This window comes from Lucilia sericata, unplaced genomic scaffold, assembly GCF_015586225.1.
Source record: "Lucilia sericata isolate MDLA Ls3-8-SP2 unplaced genomic scaffold, ASM1558622v1 Contig001125F_arrow, whole genome shotgun sequence".
Classification (NCBI taxonomy): domain Eukaryota; kingdom Metazoa; phylum Arthropoda; class Insecta; order Diptera; family Calliphoridae; genus Lucilia; species Lucilia sericata.
Window position 1 is genome coordinate 89294 of NW_023995096.1, and position 21286 is coordinate 110579.

Below are 21286 nucleotides of genomic sequence, written 5' to 3' on the forward strand. Positions count from 1 at the left end.
TTCTAGTTCAGTTGTAGTTCAGTTCTAGTGCAGTTCTAATTCAATTCTAGTTCAGTTCTAGTTCAGGTCTAGTTCAGTTCTAGTTCAGTTCTAGTTCAGTTCTAGTTCAGTTCTAGTTCAGTTCTAGTGCAGTTCTAGTTCAGTTCTAGTTCAGTTCTAGTTAAGTTCTAGTTCAGTTCTAGTTCAGTTCTAGTTCAGTTCTAGTTCAGTTCTAGTTCAGTTCTAGTTCAGTTCTAGTTCAGTTCTAGTTCAGTTCTAGTTCAGTTCTAGTTCAGTTCTAGTTCAGTTCTAGTTCAGTTCTAGTTCAGTTCTAGTTCAGTTCTAATTCAGTTCTAGTGCAGTTCTAGTCCAGTGTTATTCAGTTCTAGCTCAGTTCTATTTAAGTTCCAGTTAGGTTCTAGTTCATAGTTCAGTTCTAACAAATTCTAAAGAAATGTTTATAGGTTTTAAATTTATTTCTTTAACTTTATTTTCTTATAATAAAAGTATAATTTCTTTACACACATTACATGCATTGGTAGTACAAAAATAAAGGGAAATATGTTTTAAGCTAATTTAGCTTCTGTTTAGGAAAAATATATACTAATGATATTGTATTATAAACGACTAAACTAAAGTATTTAAAAATATATTTGGAAAATAAATTAAAACTAAATCAAAGATGTTAAGTATTTAAGTACTAAAGTAGAGGATATAGAATAGTGAGCAAAAACTTAAGATTGAAAGGACATAGAAAGTTTAAACAAGCTTTTATTCGCTTAATATTTGGTTAAGAATTTACAATAAAGAGTAAGGAATGTGGACATAATAGAAATTTGAAGGAAATTTTTGAGTATAATACCAATTTTGGTAAATATTTAGAGATTTAGAATAAAATAGTTTAGTTTTAACATTTTTGAGATATTTTCCATAATGATTAATTGAAACAGAATGTCTATATATAGCATGTTATAAAAATATAATATAAAGTTTATAAACCAAATATATTTGTACGAAAGTTTTTGTTTTATAAAAATAATATTTACTAAAAATTAGCTTAATTTTTTTTTACAACAAAATTTGTTTAATTTTTCTTTTTAAATAAAACTAATATGACACATTTATTAGAAAATAAAGAGGATTGTGGTAATTTCTCAATTGTATAATTTTACGAGTATAAATAAAATTTGTTTAAAAATAACACTGATCAACAAGAAAGTTTTGCTTCAAAAATATATATTAAAATTAACTTTTTTTAAATAATATTAGCTTGCCTTTAAACTCATTTGTAAGGAGTTTAGAATTATGTCAGGATTTGTAATTTATTTGTGTAAATATAAATTTGTTTGTTGATCAGTATTTATTGCACCTTAATTATTAGTTTTATTTTGTATGATATTTGATTTGATAATGCAGTCCTTTTTTTTAAAAAATTAATTATAGATAGAATTCTTTTAATAATTAAAATCGTTTGTTTAGTAATGTCTATGATTTAAAACTTAATTGTAAGCAACATTTAAGACTTAAAATTAACTAGTTATTTAATCAGAAATGTATATATAATTATAGTTTATATATACTTAAAGCATTTTTGTTTATCATGCGGTATGCGGGTCTTAAATAATATCGAATCAGCTCGATATTGGGTATTTAATAAAGGAGTATAACCAAAGACCTAAAATTCAAAGAATCCGTAATAAAATTGTACAATAAATAGTTTGTTATATTAATAGCTACTCACTTGTGTAAAGAAATTTATACATTTATGACGTTCCTGAAAATGTGTATCATCTTCACTCAATGACACTGGACAGCCAGGACATCTAAATGTCCACCGTGAGGTAACCTTCACTGGTGGTTTTCTAGTTATGTGTGATACTAAGAAATTCATAGCAATATCTTCGCAATTCATATACTCATCGACTTTATCGCGTATGGCCTGAGGTAAATGATATGTATACAAATACATATAGTATTTGTGTATAAAAGCAGCTCCCGTCAACACCATACTCAGTTCACAACTATAATTTGAATTATAATTCCAATGATGATTATCATTTAAGTCCCAGGCATGAAAACGTCCCGGAAAACCAACAACACGATCACGATGTTCACGCCAAACACGAAAACCAAAAAGTATCTCATCATGTCTCAAATGAGCATCATCATCTACGGATAAAACTGCTTCGGTTTCGATAACATCAAAAGGTAAGAAACGATTATTGAGCGAGTTGCGTGGAGCTCGTACCACTGCTACTGGTACGCCTATATCAGGCCATCTTAAATCATCTAGTGGAGGTTTGGGTGAATTCCATACCACTACTACTTTATGTAAATAGGGTAGACCATAGAGGCGTCCCAATGAGTCCATAAGTACCTGTTCTCTTTCATAGGTTAAAATAACAATGGTAAATTGTTCTCGTGGATAGTTGCCACCTAAAGCTTCACTAAATTCTTTGCCAGCACCACCACTCCCCTTGCCAATAGGACGAAAACCCATGTGAGAACCGAGGAATTTGGCCTCGGAAGGTAAGACGGGATCGAAGGGTAATTGAGGATACATATAAAAAGGATCGACCTGAAAATAATAGAAAAATTATACACAAGTTCGACAGTATAACAGTTAATAAACTATAATATATAACAGTTTATAGTTCAGACTATAGAATAGTTTATAGTCTAGACTATAGAACAGTTGATAGTTTAGACTACTGAACAGTTTATAGTCTAGACTATAGAACAGTTTATAGTCTAGACTATAGAACAGTTTATAGTCTAGACTATAGAACAGTTTATAGTCTAGACTATAGAACAGTTTATAGTCTAGACTATAGAACAGTTTATAGTCTAGACTATAGAACAGTTTATAGTCTAGACTATAGAACAATTTATAGTCTAGACTATAGAACATTTTATAGTCTAGACTATAGAACAGTTTATAGTCTAGACTATAGAACAGTTTATAGTCTAGACTATAGAACAGTTTATAGTCTAGACTATAGAACAGTTGATAGGTTAGACTATAGAACAGTTTATAGTCTAGACTATAGAACAGTTTATAGTCTAGACTATAGAACAGTGTGTAGTCTAGACTATAGAACAGTTTATAGTCTAGACTATAGGATAATTTATATACTAGGCTATAGAACAGTTTATAGACTAGACTATAGAACAGTCGAGACTATATAACACTTTACAGTCTAGACTATTGAACTATTTATGGTCTAGTCTAGTCTTTAGAACAATTTATAGAGTAGACTTTAAAACCGTCCACAAATAACTTTTCAACTCACCCAATCATTCCATGCCTCTCTCGATTGCATCCGTAAAATAGTGTAATTTCTTCTAAAAGCTGGACTGGGATATGGCGGTTCTATGGGACCCAAAGACTCCTCCGGTTCTGTATCCATACCCACTGGAGGATCAGATTTCAATGGGATAAAAGTATTATTGAAAACACTTTGAGCTATCACAGGAGGCACCGGACGTGGTGGTATACCCAAACGATCTCTTAAACTAGCTATAACTGTATCGACGGTAGCTTGAACCGAACTCAAATAACGTTCCCATATTAAACGGCCCTGACGGCGCATTAACAGCAGATCACCATCTTGTATGGCACGCAAAAGGAAGTGCAATTCAGTGATGCGAGCCTTAGGCAGTAATAAGGCAATTCTGCGCCAGTCAATAGTTTCACTATAGGGTAAGCGCACCTCATCGGCACCCAATATAACGGGAATGGCGCCAGAACGTAGAGCCTCATAAATGCGTGCCAGCATTAAGGTGGAACTTACTCGCTTTTCCAATGGCGGTAAGATTAAAGCAAATGTTGAATCTTTTAAAATATTCTTACGGGATGAATCGGTACCGCACAAAGCCCAGTCGACTACAGAGTTCTCATCATGTTGTTCGGTGGCAGGAACACATTTAAATTGTAGTAAAAATCTATCTTGTGTAGGTCCCTTAGACATTTCCGTTAAGTGATCCAAAATGAAATCATCCAAAGGATGTGGTATTCTTACGGGTTCATTTAAAGGTCTTAACTCACCCTGGAATGACAGTAAATAGGTACGTCTGGCTGGCACCATGGCAGCACATTCTTGCCATACATCACCGCCTGGAGGACCCAATATGGGTGGCACTATTAAATCATAATTGACACGAAATTGTGTGGCCTCAAAGGAGGATTGTACCACTATAGCTCTCATAGTATTTTGATTGAGTAGAGCATTGGTGGCCTTGGAATTTAAATTTCTGCGAGCCAAGTTCAATAGAACATGATTACGACCATCACCACCCCAATAAGGCAGCCTATACAGTTTATTCATATCAATGGCATCATATTTATCCGACATATTAGAGTTTAATTTATATTTCTCCTCCTCCTCCAAGGCAGCATAACGATTATTTTTCACTAAATCATTTTCAAATAAAGCCTCTCCGATCAGAACCAAATAGATACAAGCCAACTTAGGATCCCTAACAATATGAGCATTATAGCCCAAAGTTTGTTTAATGGTAGTCCTTAGGAAACCATCAATATCATAGCCGGGCTTTAGGATATTATACACATCCGGATCGTAAAGATAAACAGGAAAACCGGATGTTAAACTACATCTAGAATGATCGAAACAATTGTGCATTTCACAGCTGTTCATAGTTTGTGCTGATGTTGGTGGCATTTTGCGTGGCAAAACATTTGGGTAGAGAGTACGTGGTAATGCCAAATCGGGTGTATTACGTTGTACTGCTTCCCGCTGTGCCACTTGAGCTTGTTCTACGCTTATTTTTAATCTTTCTAGTTCGGTTTGTTCACGCATTAGTTCCTGTTTTAGTTCTTCGATTTTCTGGTTATATTGACCGATGTCTGATTGAAGTTTTTGACGTCGCGCCTCTAGCTCACGAAGTTCTATGGAAACAGTGCTCTGTAGTCAAGGGAAAAGAGAAAATTAAACGCTTTATATTCGATACTATGCAACATACAAGAGATGAGAGAACGATCTCTAATTAAGACAATAGATTAGTCCATAGTTGAGACTAAAGAACTGTCCATAATCGAGACTATAGAATTTTTTATAATAAAGACTATAGAGCAGTATTTTATTGAGTCTATAGAACAGCCTATAATCGAAACTATTTATCTGTCTATAGCAGAGAATGTAGATCAATATATATTCGATACTATAGAGCAATATATAGTCGATACTATGGAAGTCTATAGAACAGTTATGGAATAGCCTATATTGAAGACTCCTGATGCAAAATTCAGTTTAAACATTTATTACCTTAATTCTCAACAGTTCTTCTATTCTCATTTTCAAATCACTGGCACGCATGGAGCTAAAATCCTCATAAGCATCCAGTAAAGGTCTGGCTCTGTGCAAATCCAACTGAGGGACATCATTGTCAGGCTAAAATAGCAAAAACAACAAATATTAAAAGCTCCATAAAGAAATAAAACACATTTACATACATTCAATAAACTTCTATGAGCAAACAAAGGCAGGAGTACCAGCAGCAACAATATCAATAGAATAGTTTTATAAATGCGATAATGGCGAAACCATGAATTCATACCGCCGCACACAGCCGCTATAATGGTACCCAAAGAAGCAGTATTACTGGTAGTTGTTGTTGGATTACCGGCTGCCACCGCTGCTGCAGACGATGATGATAATGATAATGAAGATGTATTTGTTTTTATTAGTTGTTCTCTTTCCGAGTCTAATAAATGATAAGTGCTGGCGTTATTGATAGAAGTTGCTGATGACGACGAGGCTGCTAGTTGGGCCGTAGAAGAACTATTGTGGCTACTTGTCACGGAGGTCAGGTCAAATGTTGTCATGTTGTGGCAATTTTTCCTGGGAGGTGTATTAAAGAAAAACCTTTCTCCCCAAAAGGTTTTCAATAACACCGACAATTTGTTGTTGGTTTAATGGTTAAATTTTTATTTGTTAAAAGTAATATTAGCACATTTTTCTTAGTTTAATTAAAGATGAGTTATTTTTTGTGTGTGAACTGATTAAATTTTTCTTAATTTTTCAAATCAAAGTCAAACAGCTGAGAGTAAATTAATTTGACATTTGGTATTGTTGTTGGGACAAAAAACAAAAGTAAATAAAGTAGAATTAATAAGGTGGCCAGATGTGATAATGTATAAATTACATAAAACAAGCGTTATTTCAGCTTTAATTAATTTAATTTCATTAAATAAGTAACTACTCATTATAATATACTAAAATAGAGTTAATCTTTCTATTTTATTTATTTAAAATTAGAAAATTTTTCAATTTTTGAAAAATATTGCAAAAGCAATTTCTTGTTATTTTTCATATGGCATCTCTGTTTATTACTGGCAGCTGTTTTGCTTACAGCTGTTTATTTACAGTTTGAGGGTCATTGTAAACAACAAAACACCAGAATTCCAAAGGTCGGTAATGCAGTTTTCATTAATAATTTCAAAATCTCTTGCAAAAAAGCGCAATTTGTCAAATAAATCGTACAATTTTATGTTTATATTTGTTTAAAATATCTATTTTATGTATTTATAATATCAAACATGATATCGGTGTTAAAAGTAGGATCCAGGAATTACAAAGAATCTTCCCAAGACAAAACTTTAGATGGACAAATAATACGCCTGGGAGAAAAGCATAATATAACGCAACTCCAAAATCTAATCGAGAAGACTACAGCCAAGGAGGTTAGTTTGTTAAATTTTAAAAGTTGATTTAACTCTTTAACTAACATTTGATCTCTTCCTTAGTTATGTTCTTTACTTACCTCTAAATTGGGTCGCAATGATTGCACCTCCTTTTGGAATTATTTGCTGCTGGGCTTTAAACCCTCAAATTATGACTCCAAAGAAAAACGCTTTGCCTGCGTTAAAAGTTTCCTAGATGGCTTGTTAAAAGTTGAGCTAAGCTATAAACAAACTTATGACTTGATTACACGCCTGTGCCAAGATCTAAATACCTTTCCCAGCGATCAATTAATAGAGATCTTAGAACATTGTATTGATGGCTTGCGTACGGGAGATCCGAAATGTGTTGGCTGGAAAGATCTATTGCCGGAAACCTTAAATGTGCTTGCCTCAATGCCGCATTTAAGTGTTAATAGTATAACGATGAGTGGCAAAGAATATCGTGATATGACGGTGAAGAATCTTTGTGCAATGAAATGGCCAAGTGAGGTTATGACACCTATAGCAGATATGTTTAGGTAAGTTAAGGGGTAAAAGGGAAACATTTTGTAAAATTTTAGGAGTTTTTCGAACTTTCGAACTCAAAATATAGTTTTCTAGAGAAAATTTTGTGTGTTTCGAACTCGCAATATCTTTCTTTAGCAACTTTTGAACTCAACAGAACTGAACTAGAACGGAACGGAACTAGAACTAAACTAGAACTGAACTAGTACTGAACTATGTATAACTAATGATTTCTTTATTGTCCTTGCTTTTAGAGAGCTACATTTGACTCCCTCCGAAACTATTATTGTGCTTAACAAATTTACCGGATGTTTGCAGTCATTAGCTCCAGATGCTTTGCCAGCACTGTCATATCAATTATTCTCTATGTGTTCCACAGCACCACAAATTATAATACCCATCTTAGCTTTAGAAAAATATTTTCATCGTTATTATTACAAAAAACTATTCTCCGATATGAGTAGTAATTCCACCGATTTTGATAGTATAGGTAAGAGTTTTGCCAATATCGTTTTATTAATCATCATTAATATATACCTTTATCAAAGATGCCTATTCTGACAAGGAACTAAGAGAAGCGGAGGAAACCATTTTACATCATTTGAATTATTGCACCCAATATAAAATCAATGAAATACAAATGTGTATTGTTATAAGAGTAAGTATTTCTAAGGTTTCCAATCTCTATTGCAAAAGTTATTATATATTTCTTTGCAGAATTTCCTAGCCATGCCCGATGTCCTTTTAACCCCTTTTGTCTTGAGTGCCATTTTGTCTATGACTACAGCTAATCGTGAACCTGATTCTCGTTTATCTTCATCTGTCCTGTTACCCTTTATGCGCAGTGTTATACGTAATAATGAGGAGGAAAGTACTTTGTCTGATTATTCTGTTTGGTGTCGTGATAGTTTACAACGTAAGCGTGTCGATCTAGATCAATTATTTACCGTATTAATTGATCAAAATAAGGATGGTAAGGATACGGTAACACCGGGTTTGGTTAATTTAGTTTTTGTTTTATTAAAAACTAAAAATAGCCCTAAACTAAATGAATTGGCTATTGGTTTCCTTACAAAGTTCATACGTAAACGTTTTGTCTTCGGTCAGGGTATAGTAAAACGTTTAGCGGAATGGATGATTGTGGAACAGGATCAAAATCAATATTCTGGTAAGATGAGAAATATAATTTTTTTAAAGTTTTTCATAATTTTCACAAAAAACAATTGCAGAATGTTTGACTTTGTTAAGTGTGGCTGATACTTTTACCGTTTCTGAATGTATAAAGACTATTAACTATGTAATGGATTATTTCGTATGGGTAAGTTCCGTGTCGAACTTTTTCAAAACTTTTGAATTCTTTTGAATTTCTTTCTATTTTCAGATTCCCGGTGATCAAGCCATGCGTATGATGTCTTTTATTTTACCTATTTTAAAAATATCACCCATTGTGCGTGATGCTTTTATAGAAGTTTTAAGAAAAGCCATGAGCTCCAGGTAAATATTCACACATTTTACTCAATTTTCTTTTTAACTGTTTAAATTTCTTTAAAGTGAAATGAAAACTAGACGCATGGCTGTTTATGGTTTTTGTATGATTTTAAAACAACTAAACAACAGTAACTCCCAGCGCTCCCAATTAAGTGCTTCGGGTATGTGCACCCAACATAGCATTTCTGGTTTTTCCCTAATGTCGCAGGCGACTTTGGGTAATCGTAGTAATCCGCAAAGACATTTTGATATGTTGACTTTGGAAATCATAGGTGTGCTAAGGAATTGTTTTCATCAATCTCTGGATATAAAAATAACTTTATATGAGAGTAAGCCTATTCTGACACTATGTTTTAAATTCTGTTCCAAATTATCAATATCTTTTAAAAACAGATTTACAACGAGCCGTTGAACTTAATCCCAAACTGGTGCCTCATGTTTTACAATTCATCGACTGGCATTTTCGTTCATTTTTTGAAGCTCCGGTAGAAGAGGATGTTGATCAAGTGTTTTCTATTAAATTTGATAAAATTGTTAAGGCTAAAGATTCTTTGGAGAATGAAATTGAAATTCATGATAATTTGGGTAAATTATTACTGTTTGTTAGTCATTGTTTGGTTATATTCGAAAAATTCGAAACTGAATATGATACCAGGGAAATGAAACGTTTAATTAATGTTTCTTTGGAGAAAGTTATTGGAAAGAATGTTAAATTTGAAGATATGGTAAGTTTGAAAAAATAAAAGTCGAACTGAACTAGAACTGAATTAGAATTGAACTAGAACTGAACTAGAACTGAACTAGAAATGAACTAGAACTGCACTAGAACTGAACTAGAACTGAACTAGAACTGAACTAGAACTGAACTAGAACTGAACTAGAACTGAACTAGAACTGAACTAGAACTGAACTAGAACTGAACTAGAACTGAACTAGAACTGAACTAGAACTGAACTAGAACTGAACTAGAACTGAACTAGAACTGAACTACAACTGAACTAGAACTGAACTAGAACTGAACTAGAACTGAACTAGAACTGAACTAGAACTGAACTAGAACTGAACTAGAACTGAACTAGAACTGAACTAGAACTGAACTAGAACTGAACTAGAACTGAACTAGAACTGAACTAGAACTGAACTAGAACTGAACTAGAACTGAACTAGAACTGAACTAGAACTGAACTAGAACTGAACTAGAACTGAACTAGAACTGAACTAGAACTGAACTAGAACTGAACTAGAACTGAACTAGAACTGAACTAGAACTGAACTAGAACTGAAATAGAACTGAACTAGAACTGAAATAGAACTGAACTAGAACTGAACTAGAACTGAACTAGAACTGAACTAGAACTGAACTAGAACTGAACTAGAACTGAACTAGAACTGAACTAGAACTGAACTAGAACTGAACTAGAACTGAACTAGAACTGAACTAGAACTGAACTAGAACTGAAATAGAACTGAACTAGAACTGAACTAGAACTGAACTAGAACTGAACTAGAACTGAACTAGAACTGAACTAGAACTGAACTAGAACTGAACTAGAACTGAACTAGAACTGAACTAGAACTGAACTAGAACTGAACTAGAACTGAACTAGAACTGAAATAGAACTGAAATAGAACTGAACTAGAACTGAACTAGAACTGAACTAGAACTGAACTAGAACTGAACTCGAACTGGACTAGAACTGAATTAGAACTGAACTAGAACTGAACTAGAACTGAACTAGAACTGAACTCGAACTGAACTAGAACTGAATTAGAACTGAACTAGAACTGAAATAGAACTGAACTAGAACTGAACTAGAACTGAACTAGAGCTGAACTAGAACTGAACTAGAACTGAACTAGAACTGAACTAGAACTAGAACTGAACTAGAACTGAACTAGAACTGAACTAGAACTGAACTAGAACTGAACTAGAACTGAACTAGAACTGAACTAGAACTGAACTAGAACTGAATTAGAACTGAATTAGAACTGAACTAGAACTGAAATAGAACTGAACTAGAACTGAACTAGAACTAAACTAGAACTGAACTAGAACTGAACTAGAACTAAACTAGAACTAAACTAGAACTGAACTAGAACTGAACTAGAACTGAACTAGAACTGAACTAGAACTGAACTAGAACTGAACTAGAACTAGAACTGAACTAGAACTGAAATAGAACTGAACTAGAACTGAACTAGAACTAAACTAGAACTGAACTACAACTGGGCTAGAACTCAACTAGAGCTGAACTAGAACTGAACTAGAGCTGAACTAGAACTGAACTAGAACTGAACTACAACTGGACTAGAACTCAACTAGAACTCAAATAGTAAAACTGAACGATATCTCATTATTTTCTTGTGAAAATGTAATTTGATTACGATTTTGGTTGAATATTTTCCAGACTGGTTCCCTAACCCACCTTAAAAACGAATTAATATTACAACAACTTAACTTCATTGAGGGTCTAATGTCATATTGCGTTTTAACCTCGAAACAAAGCAATGAACATATAAAACAACTATTGCCGCTCTTCAAAGAACATGAACATCTTTCAGAAGGTTTAAAGGTAAATTTTCGATTTTGATAAATTTAGATTTTAATAAAGAAACTCCTTATTTTAGACCTTATCGAGTAAGAAAACACAAAAGAAATCTAAAACTAACACAGAAGGTGAAAACACAACCATAAATATTACTGTCAATGGAGTACCAGTGAAAAAGATACACTCACAACCGGAAAACATATGGGATTTATTTGTTATCGAGAGATTAATGCGTTTGCTGCATGAGTAAGAGTATTTTGTAAGGATCAGTATGGGAGAATCGTTAATTTCTTATTACTTTTTAGAGATATAGTGCCTTTTGCCTCACGCAATAGTACCGCACCCTTACGTTCGAAAGTTTCCTTGGTGCGCTATGTTTTGGAAGTGGCAGCAGCTAAAGTGGAACAGATACGTTTAGAACCGGCCTATAAGCAGTTGGCGCATAGTAAGAGGACTTTAAAATATCTAACCGATATCTGTAAAGTGGTGTATGAACGTTGCATCAAACGTTTGCCTTCTTTGTGGCGAGATTTCGATTTAAAAACTGCCTCTTTGGCGATGGAATGCTTTCGCCAATGTTTACAAACTGCCAATGAAACATATAAATCAAAATTTTCTACCATATTTGTTAAGGGTTTCGATTTTTATATGATCGATAAGAGTAAGGAATGCATACAGATTTTACACGATCTTATGGATGAGTTTATGCAGGAGGAATTTTCCGAGGAGACAAGCGCTAATGAATCCATGTTAAATGATAGTGCGGGACGCAAGATACCTTATAATTTGTTACTTAGTTTGGAGATTTTATATGATAATATAACATTTGGCAATCGTTTGACCACCGAATCCTATACATGGCTATTGAAATTTTGTAAAACTTATGAAATCAAATCCAAAGAATTGGGTTTAGTGCATAAGTTGTTGTTTAAACAACGACAGAAGACACATTCGGGAGCTTTCTTTCAACTAATACCTTTGCATTTGGGTCAGGTGTGGTCTTTTGTGAGGGATAATGTAACGGAAGAAGAGGTTAGTGGTTTGGGAATATTAAGAGGATATATTTGCTTAATTTGTTTTGTTTCATTTCAGGAGCAATGCACCCAATTAAATGTTACTTTGAAATCCATAACCGAAACTACCGCCGAAAGCTGTCTGCAGTATCTTTACGAATCTTTGCGTAAACAAATCGAAGATGTAGAATATTTCATTACAAAAGCCAATAATTTAAGTTACAAATGTCGTATTGTAACTGAGGAAGATCGTGACTATTGTTTAGGCTGTCTAAAGTCTATGGAACGTTCAATATGCTCTCAACTGGTGCATATTTCTAATACCTTGAAAAACCTAACAAATGTTTGTTTGCCTTTGGGCTCTAGTATGGATGGTTTAATGAAGTTACTAATGCAGCATTTTATATGTTTGAAAAACTTAGCCAAACATTTTCTAACATGTTGTGCCGGCGGTGTAAAGGTGTCCATACAAGGAACCAAGTAAGTTTTAATACATATTAATATAAGAATACGGTCTTTATTTTAATTCTAATTACATTTAAAAAAGATTTGATTTATTGCTGAGAGTAGTGGGTAAACCTTTACCTTCCAACATTTATGCCTTGATTACTTATATTGAAAGTAACATTTTGGAAGAGTCCACAAAAAAGAAAATCAATCCCCAGGCTGAAAAAGCCAAAGTTTTAAGGGAAACAAAGTTTATACCCAAAATTATCTTATGCATAGAAAACTTTAATAAACATGTTATAATGTTGGCCAAAAAGACCAATGATCGTTTGGCTAATTTGCTGCACTATGGCACAGTAAGAGATTTTCGCATTAAGACCTCCGATTTAAAGGCAGCCATAGATCGTACTCTATCACACAGCAGTCAAATTGAAAACGATGAAACTCACGAAGATGAAAATGCACAAAACAGTGAGGAGGGAGAAAACGAAGAAGAAACTTTACTGCGGCAAATAGAAGAAGAGTCCAGGGAAATACAATCCACCTCTAAAGTATATGAACAAGAAGACGAGGCAGCAGAAAACACAAAAAACAATGAAACTGATAGTGATACTACCACTACTAGCAGAAGTTCAACACCGATTGCTACCACCTCTAAAGCAGCACAAAAGAAAACTCAGGAGAAGTCTAAACAGGCAAAAGAAACTAAACCCAAAAAAAGAAAACTAACTGATACCAGCGAAAAAGATGAAGAAGTCAAAAAACCCGAGGAAAAACCGAAAAAGAAAAAACTGGAAAAGGAAAAACCCTCCAAGAAATCTGCGAAAGTAAAAACTATTATCGAAATCGATTCGGATAATGAAAACGAAATCACTGTAATCACCGGTGAGGAAGCTGAAACTTTGGATAATGAAAGTAATCGTGAGTCTTGTACTCAACTAATGGAGAATTTAGCAAAAATTAATGCTAAAACTGCCAAGAAACGTACGTTGCGTGATTCTGAGCCACAAGATCCAGATGTTTTATGTGCTCCTCCTCTGGAGCCGTTGCCTAAGAAGAGTAAACGTGGTCGTCAAACTAAGGCAAGGAAATAAATGTTTTTTGTATGTGTACCTAACTATTTTTTTAAATTGCATTTTTAATTATGTTTTTGTGTTTCGTTCTCTTGAAGTGTGTTTAATAAATTGTTTTTTAAAAAAAGAAATGAATGGTTTACTGCTTTCGAATCTAGACTATAGACTACACTGAATACTAGACTATAGACTAGACTAAGACTTGACTAAATACTAGACTACAGGATAGACTAAAGACTAGACTAAATACTAGACTAAAGACTAGACTAAAGACTTGACTAAAGACTAGACTAAAGACTAGACTAAAGCCTAGACTGAACCTAGACTATTGATTAGACTAAAGACTAGACTTAAGACTAGACTAAAGACTACTTTAGACTAAAAACTAGACTCCAGACAAGGCTACAGACTAGACAATAGACTAGATTATAGACTAGACTAGAATAGACTATAGACTAGAATAGAATATACTATAGACTATGGACTAGACTATAGACTAGACTATATACTGGATTATAGACTAGACTATAGACTAGACTGTAGACTGGACAATAGATTAGACTATAGAGCATAGACTGAACTATAGATTAGACTATAGCCCATAGACTAGAATATACTATAGACTATGGACTAGACTATAGACTAGACTATATACTGGATTATAGACTAGACTATAGACTGGACTGTAGGCTAGACAATAGATTAGACTATAGCCTAGACTATAGACTAGACTATAGAGCATAGACTAGCCTATAGAGCTATAGACTGGGCTAAAGACTGGACTATAGACTAGACTGTAGACTAGGCTGGACTATAGAAAAGATTATAGACTAGACTATAGACCAGACTATAGACTATACTATAGACTATGCTATAGACTAGACTGTAGAGCATATACTAGACTACAGAGCATAGACTAGACCATAGACTACACTGTAGACTAGACTAGACTATAGACTACACTTTAGACTAGACTATAGACTAGACTATAGACTGGACTATAGACTAGACTGGACTATAGACTAGACTAGACTAGACTATAGACTGGACTATAGACTAGACTGTAGACTAGACTATAGACTAGACTATAGACTAGGCTATAGACTAGACTATAGACTAGACTATAGACTAGACTATAGACTAGACTATAGACTAGACTATAGACTAGACTATAGACTAGACTATAGACTAGACTATAGATTAGACTATAGACTAGACTATAGACTAGACTACAGAGCATAGACTAGACTACAGAGCATAGAATAGACTATAGAGCATAGACTAGACCATAGACTAGATTATAGACTAGACTATAGACTAGACTATAGACTAGACTATAGACTAGACTAGACTATAGACTAGACTATAGACTAGACTATAGACTAGACTATACTCTAGACTATAGACTAGACTATAGACTAGACTAGACTAGACTATAGACTAGACTATAGACTAGACTATAGACTAGACTATAGACTAGACTATAGACTAGACTATAGACTAGACTATAGACTAGACTAGACTATAGACTAGACTATAGACTAGACTATAGACTAGACTATACTCTAGACTATAGACTAGACTATAGACTAGACTATAGACTGGACTATAGACTAGACTGGACTATAGACTAGACTAGACTAGACTATAGACTGGACTATAGACTAGACTATAGACTAGGCTATAGACTAGACTATAGACTAGACTATAGACTAGACTATAGACTAGACTATAGACTAGACTATAGACTAGACTATAGACTAGACTATAGATTAGACTACAGAGCATAGACTAGACTACAGAGCATAGAATAGACTATAGAGCATAGACTAGACCATAGACTAGATTATAGACTAGACTATAGACTAGACTATAGACTAGACTATAGACTAGACTAGACTATAGACTAGACTATAGACTAGACTATAGACTAGACTATACTCTAGACTATAGACTAGACTATAGACTAGACTAGACTATAGACTAGACTATAGACTAGACTATAGACTGGACTATAGACTAGACTGGACTATAGACTAGACTAGACTAGACTATAGACTGGACTATAGACTAGACTATAGACTAGGCTATAGACTAGACTATAGACTAGACTATAGACTAGACTATAGACTAGACTATAGACTAGACTATAGACTAGACTATAGACTAGACTATAGACTAGACTATAGATTAGACTATAGACTAGACTATAGACTAGACTACAGAGCATAGACTAGACTACAGAGCATAGAATAGACTATAGAGCATAGACTAGACCATAGACTAGATTATAGACTAGACTATAGACTAGACTATAGACTAGACTATAGACTAGACTAGACTATAGACTAGACTATAGACTAGACTATAGACTAGACTATACTCTAGACTATAGACTAGACTATAGACTAGACTAGACTATAGACTAGACTATAGACTAGACTATAGACTAGACTATAGACTAGACTATAGACTAGACTATAGACTAGACTATAGACTAGACTATAGACTAGACTATAGACTAGACTATAGACTAGACTATAGACTAGACTATAGACTAGACTATATACTAGACTATAGACTAGACTATAGACTAGACTATAGATTAGACTATAGATTAGACTATAGATTAGACTATAGACTAGACTATAGAGCATAGACTAGACTACAGAGCATAGACTAGACTACAGAGCATAGAGTAGACTATAGAGCACAGACTAGACCATAGACTAGACTGTAGACTAGATTATAGACTAGACTGTAGACTAGACTATAGACTAGACTATAGACAAGACTGTAGACTAGACTATAGACTAGACTATAGACTAGACTATAGACTAGACTATAGACTAGACTATAATCTAGTCTATAGACTAGACTATAGACTAGACTATAGACTAGACTATAGACTAGACTATAGACTAGACTATAGACTAGACTATAGACTACACTATAGACTACACTACAGACTACACTACAGACTACACTACAGTCTACACTATAGACTATACTATAGACTAGACTATAGACTATAGACTAGACTGTAGACTAGACTATATACTAGACTATAGACTAGACTATATACTAGACTATAGACAAGACTGTAGACTAGACTATAGACCAGACTACACACCAGACTGTAGACCAGACTACAGACCAGACTATAGACTATGGACTAGACTATGGACTAGACTATAGACTAGACTATAGACTAGACTAGAGACTAGACTAGAGACTAGACTACAGACTATAGACTAGACTGTAGACTAGACTATAGACTAGACTATATACTAGACTATAGACTAGACTATATACTAGACTATAGACTGATATAGACAGATATAGACTGATCTATAGTCTACTCTATAAACTAAATCGTTAAAATGCTTAATAGAAGTATTTTCCATATTTTCCCTTAAAACTTAAACCAAATAACTAAAAACGATAAAATTTAAACTTGTTCCTAAATGTAAAATCTTCAATTGTTATAGCGCATCATCATAACATTACATCATCGTCTTCATTATCTACATACATACATCTCTATTTTTCGACAAAAAGTAAAAGTTATAGAATACACCTGATACGTGTTCGCTTGCAAGCAAATGTCTAACAAATCATTTATCAACCACCAACATACATATCTTCATGATTTAACACAAAATACTGCTTTCCTCAAAAACACGAAAAAGTTTCATATTCTCCGAGTAACGTTTAAATTTTATTGCTCTAAAATCTAATTAGAAAAGTATCATCATCTAATGTAGCAATTTTCTTGATTTGATGTGAGTTTTTCTTTAATTTTTTTTGTCGGACAACCAAGAGTTTTTATGAGTTTTCTAAAGGTGGAACAAACTAAATAGGGCCTAAAAGTCAAAGGGCCCGAATATAGTCGAGACCTTCGAGTAGACTATAGTCTGGACTGGACTGTATTCCAGATTATAGACATGACAACAGTTGATTATGGACATGACTTTAGACGAGGGAAGACTTGTTCAGTTTTAGCTCAGTTCTAGTTCATTTTTAGTTCAGTTCTAGATCACTTCTAGTTCAGTTCTACTTCGCTTCTAGTTCAGTTCTAGTTCAGTTCTAATTCAGTTCTAGTTCAGTTCTAGTTCTGTTCTAATTCGGTTCTAGTTCAGTTCTACTTTAGATCTAGTTCAGTTCTAGTTTAGTTCTAGTTCTGTTCTAGTTCAGTTCTAGTTCAGTTCTAGTTCAGTTCTAGTTCAGTTCTAGTTCAGTTCTAGTTCAGTTCTAGTTCAGTTCTAGTTCAGTTCTAGTTCAGTTCTAATTCAGTTCTAGTTCAGTTCTAGTTCTGTTCTAATTCGGTTCTAGTTCAGTTCTACTTTAGCTCTAGTTCAGTTCTAGTTTAGTTCTAGTTCTGTTCTAGTTCTGTTCTAGTTCAGTTCTAGTTCAGTTCTAGTTCAGTTCTAATACAGTTCTAGTTCAGTTCTAATTCGGTTTTGGTTCAGTTCCAGTTCAGTTCTAGTTTAGCTCCAGTTCAGTTCTAGTTTAGTTCTATTTCTGTTCTAGTTCAGTTCTAGTTCAGTTCTAGTTCAGTTCTAGTTCAGTTCTAGTTCAGTTCTAGTTCAGTTCTAGTTCAGTTCTAGTTCAGTTCTAGTTCAGTTCTAGTTCAGTTCTAGTTCAGTTCTAGTTCAGTTCTAGTTCAGTTCTAGTTCAGTTCTAGTTCAGTTCTAGTTCAGTTCTAGTTCAGTTCTAGTTCAGTTCTAGTTCAGTTCTAGTTCAGTTCTAGTTCAGTTCTAGTTCAGTTCTAGTTCAGTTCTAGTTCAGTTCTAGTTCAGTTCTAGTTCAGTTCTAGTTCAGTTCTAGTTCAGTTCTAGTTAGTTCAGTTCTAGTTCAGTTTTAGTTCAGTTCTAGTTCAGTTCTAGTTCACTTCTAGTTCAGTTCTAGTTTAGTTCTAGTTCAGTTCTAGTTCAGTTCTAGTTCAGTTCTAGTTCAGTTCTAATTCAGTTCTAGTTCAGTTCTAGTTCAGTTCTAGTTCAGTTCTAGTTCAGTTCTAGTTCAGTTCTAGTTCAGTTCTGGTTCTAGTTCAGTTCTAGTTCAGTTCTAGTTCAGTTCTGGTTCTAGTTCAGTTCTAGTTCAGTTCTAGTTCAGTTCTAGTTCAGTTCTAGTTCAGTTCTAGTTCAGTTCTAGTTCAGTTATAGTTCAGTTCTAGTTCAGTTCTAGTTCAAGTTCAGTTCTAGTTCAGTTCTAGTTCAAGTTCAGTTCTAGTTCATGATAAGGCCATGGACTGAACTACAGACTAGAATATATTCTAGAGTTTAAACTGAAAACTGAATTTCTTTAAGATTAGAATAAGGCCCTCTCTGCAGGCGAATCCTTTAAAAGACATTAATCCGCCCCATTTGAAAAAATTTGTACTTATGCATTTCCATCATGATTACCTGTGTAATTTATTATAAATTTGATGTACTTTTATTTTGATTATTTTGTTCACTTCTATTATGTTTTCATTTCTCGGACAACTTTACGTGTTAAAAAAGTATGTTAACACATCTTTTTGCTGCCCAACAAATAGAAAAAATGGGAAAAGTCCTCTCAATTATTAAGCCTATGTACTTTGTTTTAAAAAAATAAACATGTTTTTTGATTTTATGACCATAACTTTTGCCACTTTTCTACAAAACATTTTTGCTTGCACTCATTTCTCTAGATTAGTTTTGTTATACATCTTATGAGGTGGTTATTTCCTTTATTTGGCGAATGAGTGAGTGAGTGGGTGGGTGGGTAAGTTCGTTAGGGATATTTGCTAAAGTTTTGAAATTTTATTATCTGTCTTATGTTTGTTTGTTAACTTAAATAATTTAATTCGTAACACAAGTTTTACACCCATTTAAGTAATTACCAAAAACATACGATTTTATGGTTTTAATCATATGTTCGTATTTAATGTGGATATGATTGGCTTATTTTAGGTAATAAATATAAGGTGGTCTCACTCAATTTTTAATATCTGAAGAGTTTTTATCCACAAGATCTAAAAAAAGAATAAAACTCTTGAATTTTATCTAGAAAAGAAGGTCGAATTGGTTCTTTTCAGTTCTAGTTCAGTTCTAGTTCAGTTCTGGTTCAATTTTAGTTCAGTTCTAGTTCAGTTCTAGTTCAGTTCTAGTTCAGTTCTAGTTCTGTTCTAGTTCAGTTCTAGTTCAGTTCTAGTTCAGTTCTAGTTCAGTTCTAGTTCAGTTCTAGTTCAGTTAGTTTAGTTCTAGTTCAGTTCTAGTTCAGTTCTAGTTCAGTTCTAGTTCAGTTTTAGTTCAGTTCTAGTTCAGTTCTAGTTCTAGTTCAGTTCTAGTTCAGTTCTAGTTCAGTTCTAGTTCAGTTCTAGTTCAGTTCTAGTTCAGTTCTAGTTCAGTTCTAGTTCAGTTCTAGTTCAGTTCTAGTTCAGTTCTAGTTCAGTTCTAGTTCAGTTCTAGTTCAGTTCTAGTTCAGTTCTAGTTCAGTTCTAGTTCAGTTCTAGTTCAGTTCTAGTTCAGTTCTAGTTCAGTTCTAGTTCAGTTCTAGTTCAGTTCTAGATCAGTTCAGTTCTAGATCAGTTCAGTTCTAGTTCAGTTCTAGTTCAGTTCTAGTTCAAGTTCAAGTTCAAGTTCAAGTTCAAGTTCAGTTCAGTTCTAGTTCAGTTCTAGTTCAGTTCTAGTTCTAGTTCAGTACTAGTTCAGTTTTAGTTCAGTTCTAGTTCAGTTCTAGTTCAGTTCTAATTCAGTTCAGTTCTAGTTCAGATCTAGTTCAGTTCTAGTTTAGTTCTAGTTCAGTTCTAGTTCAGTTCTAGTTCAGTTCTAGTTCAGTTCTAGTTCAGTTCTAGTTCAGTTCTAGTTCAGTTCTAGTTCACTTCTAGTTCAGTTCTAGTTCAGTTCTAGTTCAGTTCTAGTTCAGTTCTAGTTCAGTTCTAGTTCAGTTCTAGTTCAGTTCTAGTTCAGTTCTAGTTCAGTTCTAGTTCAGTTCTAGTTCAGTTCTAGTTCAGTTCTAGTTCAGTTTTAGTTCAGTTCTAGTTCAGTTCTAGTTCAGTTCTAGTTCTAGTTCTAGTTCTGTTCTAGTTCAGTTCTAGTTCAGTTCTAGTTCAGTTCTAGTTCAGTTCTAGTTCAGTTCTAGTTCAGTACTAGTTCAGTTCTAGTTCAGTTCTAGTTCAGTTCTAGTTCAGTTCTAGTTTAGTTCTAGTTCAGTTCTAGTTCAGTTCTAGTTCAGTTCTAGTTCAGTTCTAGTTCAGTTCTAGTTCAGTTCTAGTTCAGTTCTAGTTCAGTACTAGTTCAGTTCTAGTTCAGTTCTAGTTCAGTTCTAGTTCAGTTCTAGTTTAGTTCTAGTTCAGTTCTAGTTCAGTTCTAGTTCAGTTCTAGTTCAGTTCTAGTTCAGTTCTAGTTCAGTTCTAGTTCAGTTCTAGTTCAGTTCTAGTTCAGTTCTAGTTCTAGTTCAGTTCTAGTTCTAGTTCAGTTCTAGTTCAGTTCTAGTTCAGTTCTAGTTCAGTTCTAGTTCAGTTCTAGTTCAGTTCTAGTTCAGTTCTAGTTCAGTTCTAGTTCA

At 33.8% G+C, this 21286-nt stretch overlaps 2 protein-coding genes across 2 annotated transcripts; one reads left to right on the forward strand and one right to left on the reverse strand.

Annotated features, from left to right (window-relative positions):
- Window positions 1–448: 448 nt before the first annotated feature.
- On the reverse strand, window positions 449–6049 carry LOC119610135 (exostosin-3). Its single transcript, XM_037965235.1, has 5 exons — window positions 5453–6049; window positions 5265–5390; window positions 3273–4904; window positions 1721–2557; window positions 449–1654 (listed from the first exon to the last, which is right to left on the reverse strand). Exons 1-5 carry the CDS (start codon window positions 5822–5824, stop codon window positions 1550–1552), a joined length of 3072 nt encoding a protein of 1023 aa, XP_037821163.1. The 5' UTR covers window positions 5825–6049; the 3' UTR covers window positions 449–1549.
- A 342-nt stretch (window positions 6050–6391) lies between these two features.
- On the forward strand, window positions 6392–13870 carry LOC119610138 (Fanconi anemia group I protein). Its single transcript, XM_037965248.1, has 14 exons — window positions 6392–6682; window positions 6746–7200; window positions 7441–7676; window positions 7735–7844; window positions 7904–8354; window positions 8416–8504; window positions 8568–8680; window positions 8738–9003; window positions 9068–9399; window positions 11083–11247; window positions 11303–11469; window positions 11529–12255; window positions 12316–12716; window positions 12784–13870. The coding sequence occupies exons 1-14, from the start codon at window positions 6539–6541 to the stop codon at window positions 13775–13777; spliced, it is 4650 nt and encodes a 1549-aa protein (XP_037821176.1). The 5' UTR covers window positions 6392–6538; the 3' UTR covers window positions 13778–13870.
- Window positions 13871–21286: the final 7416 nt, after the last annotated feature.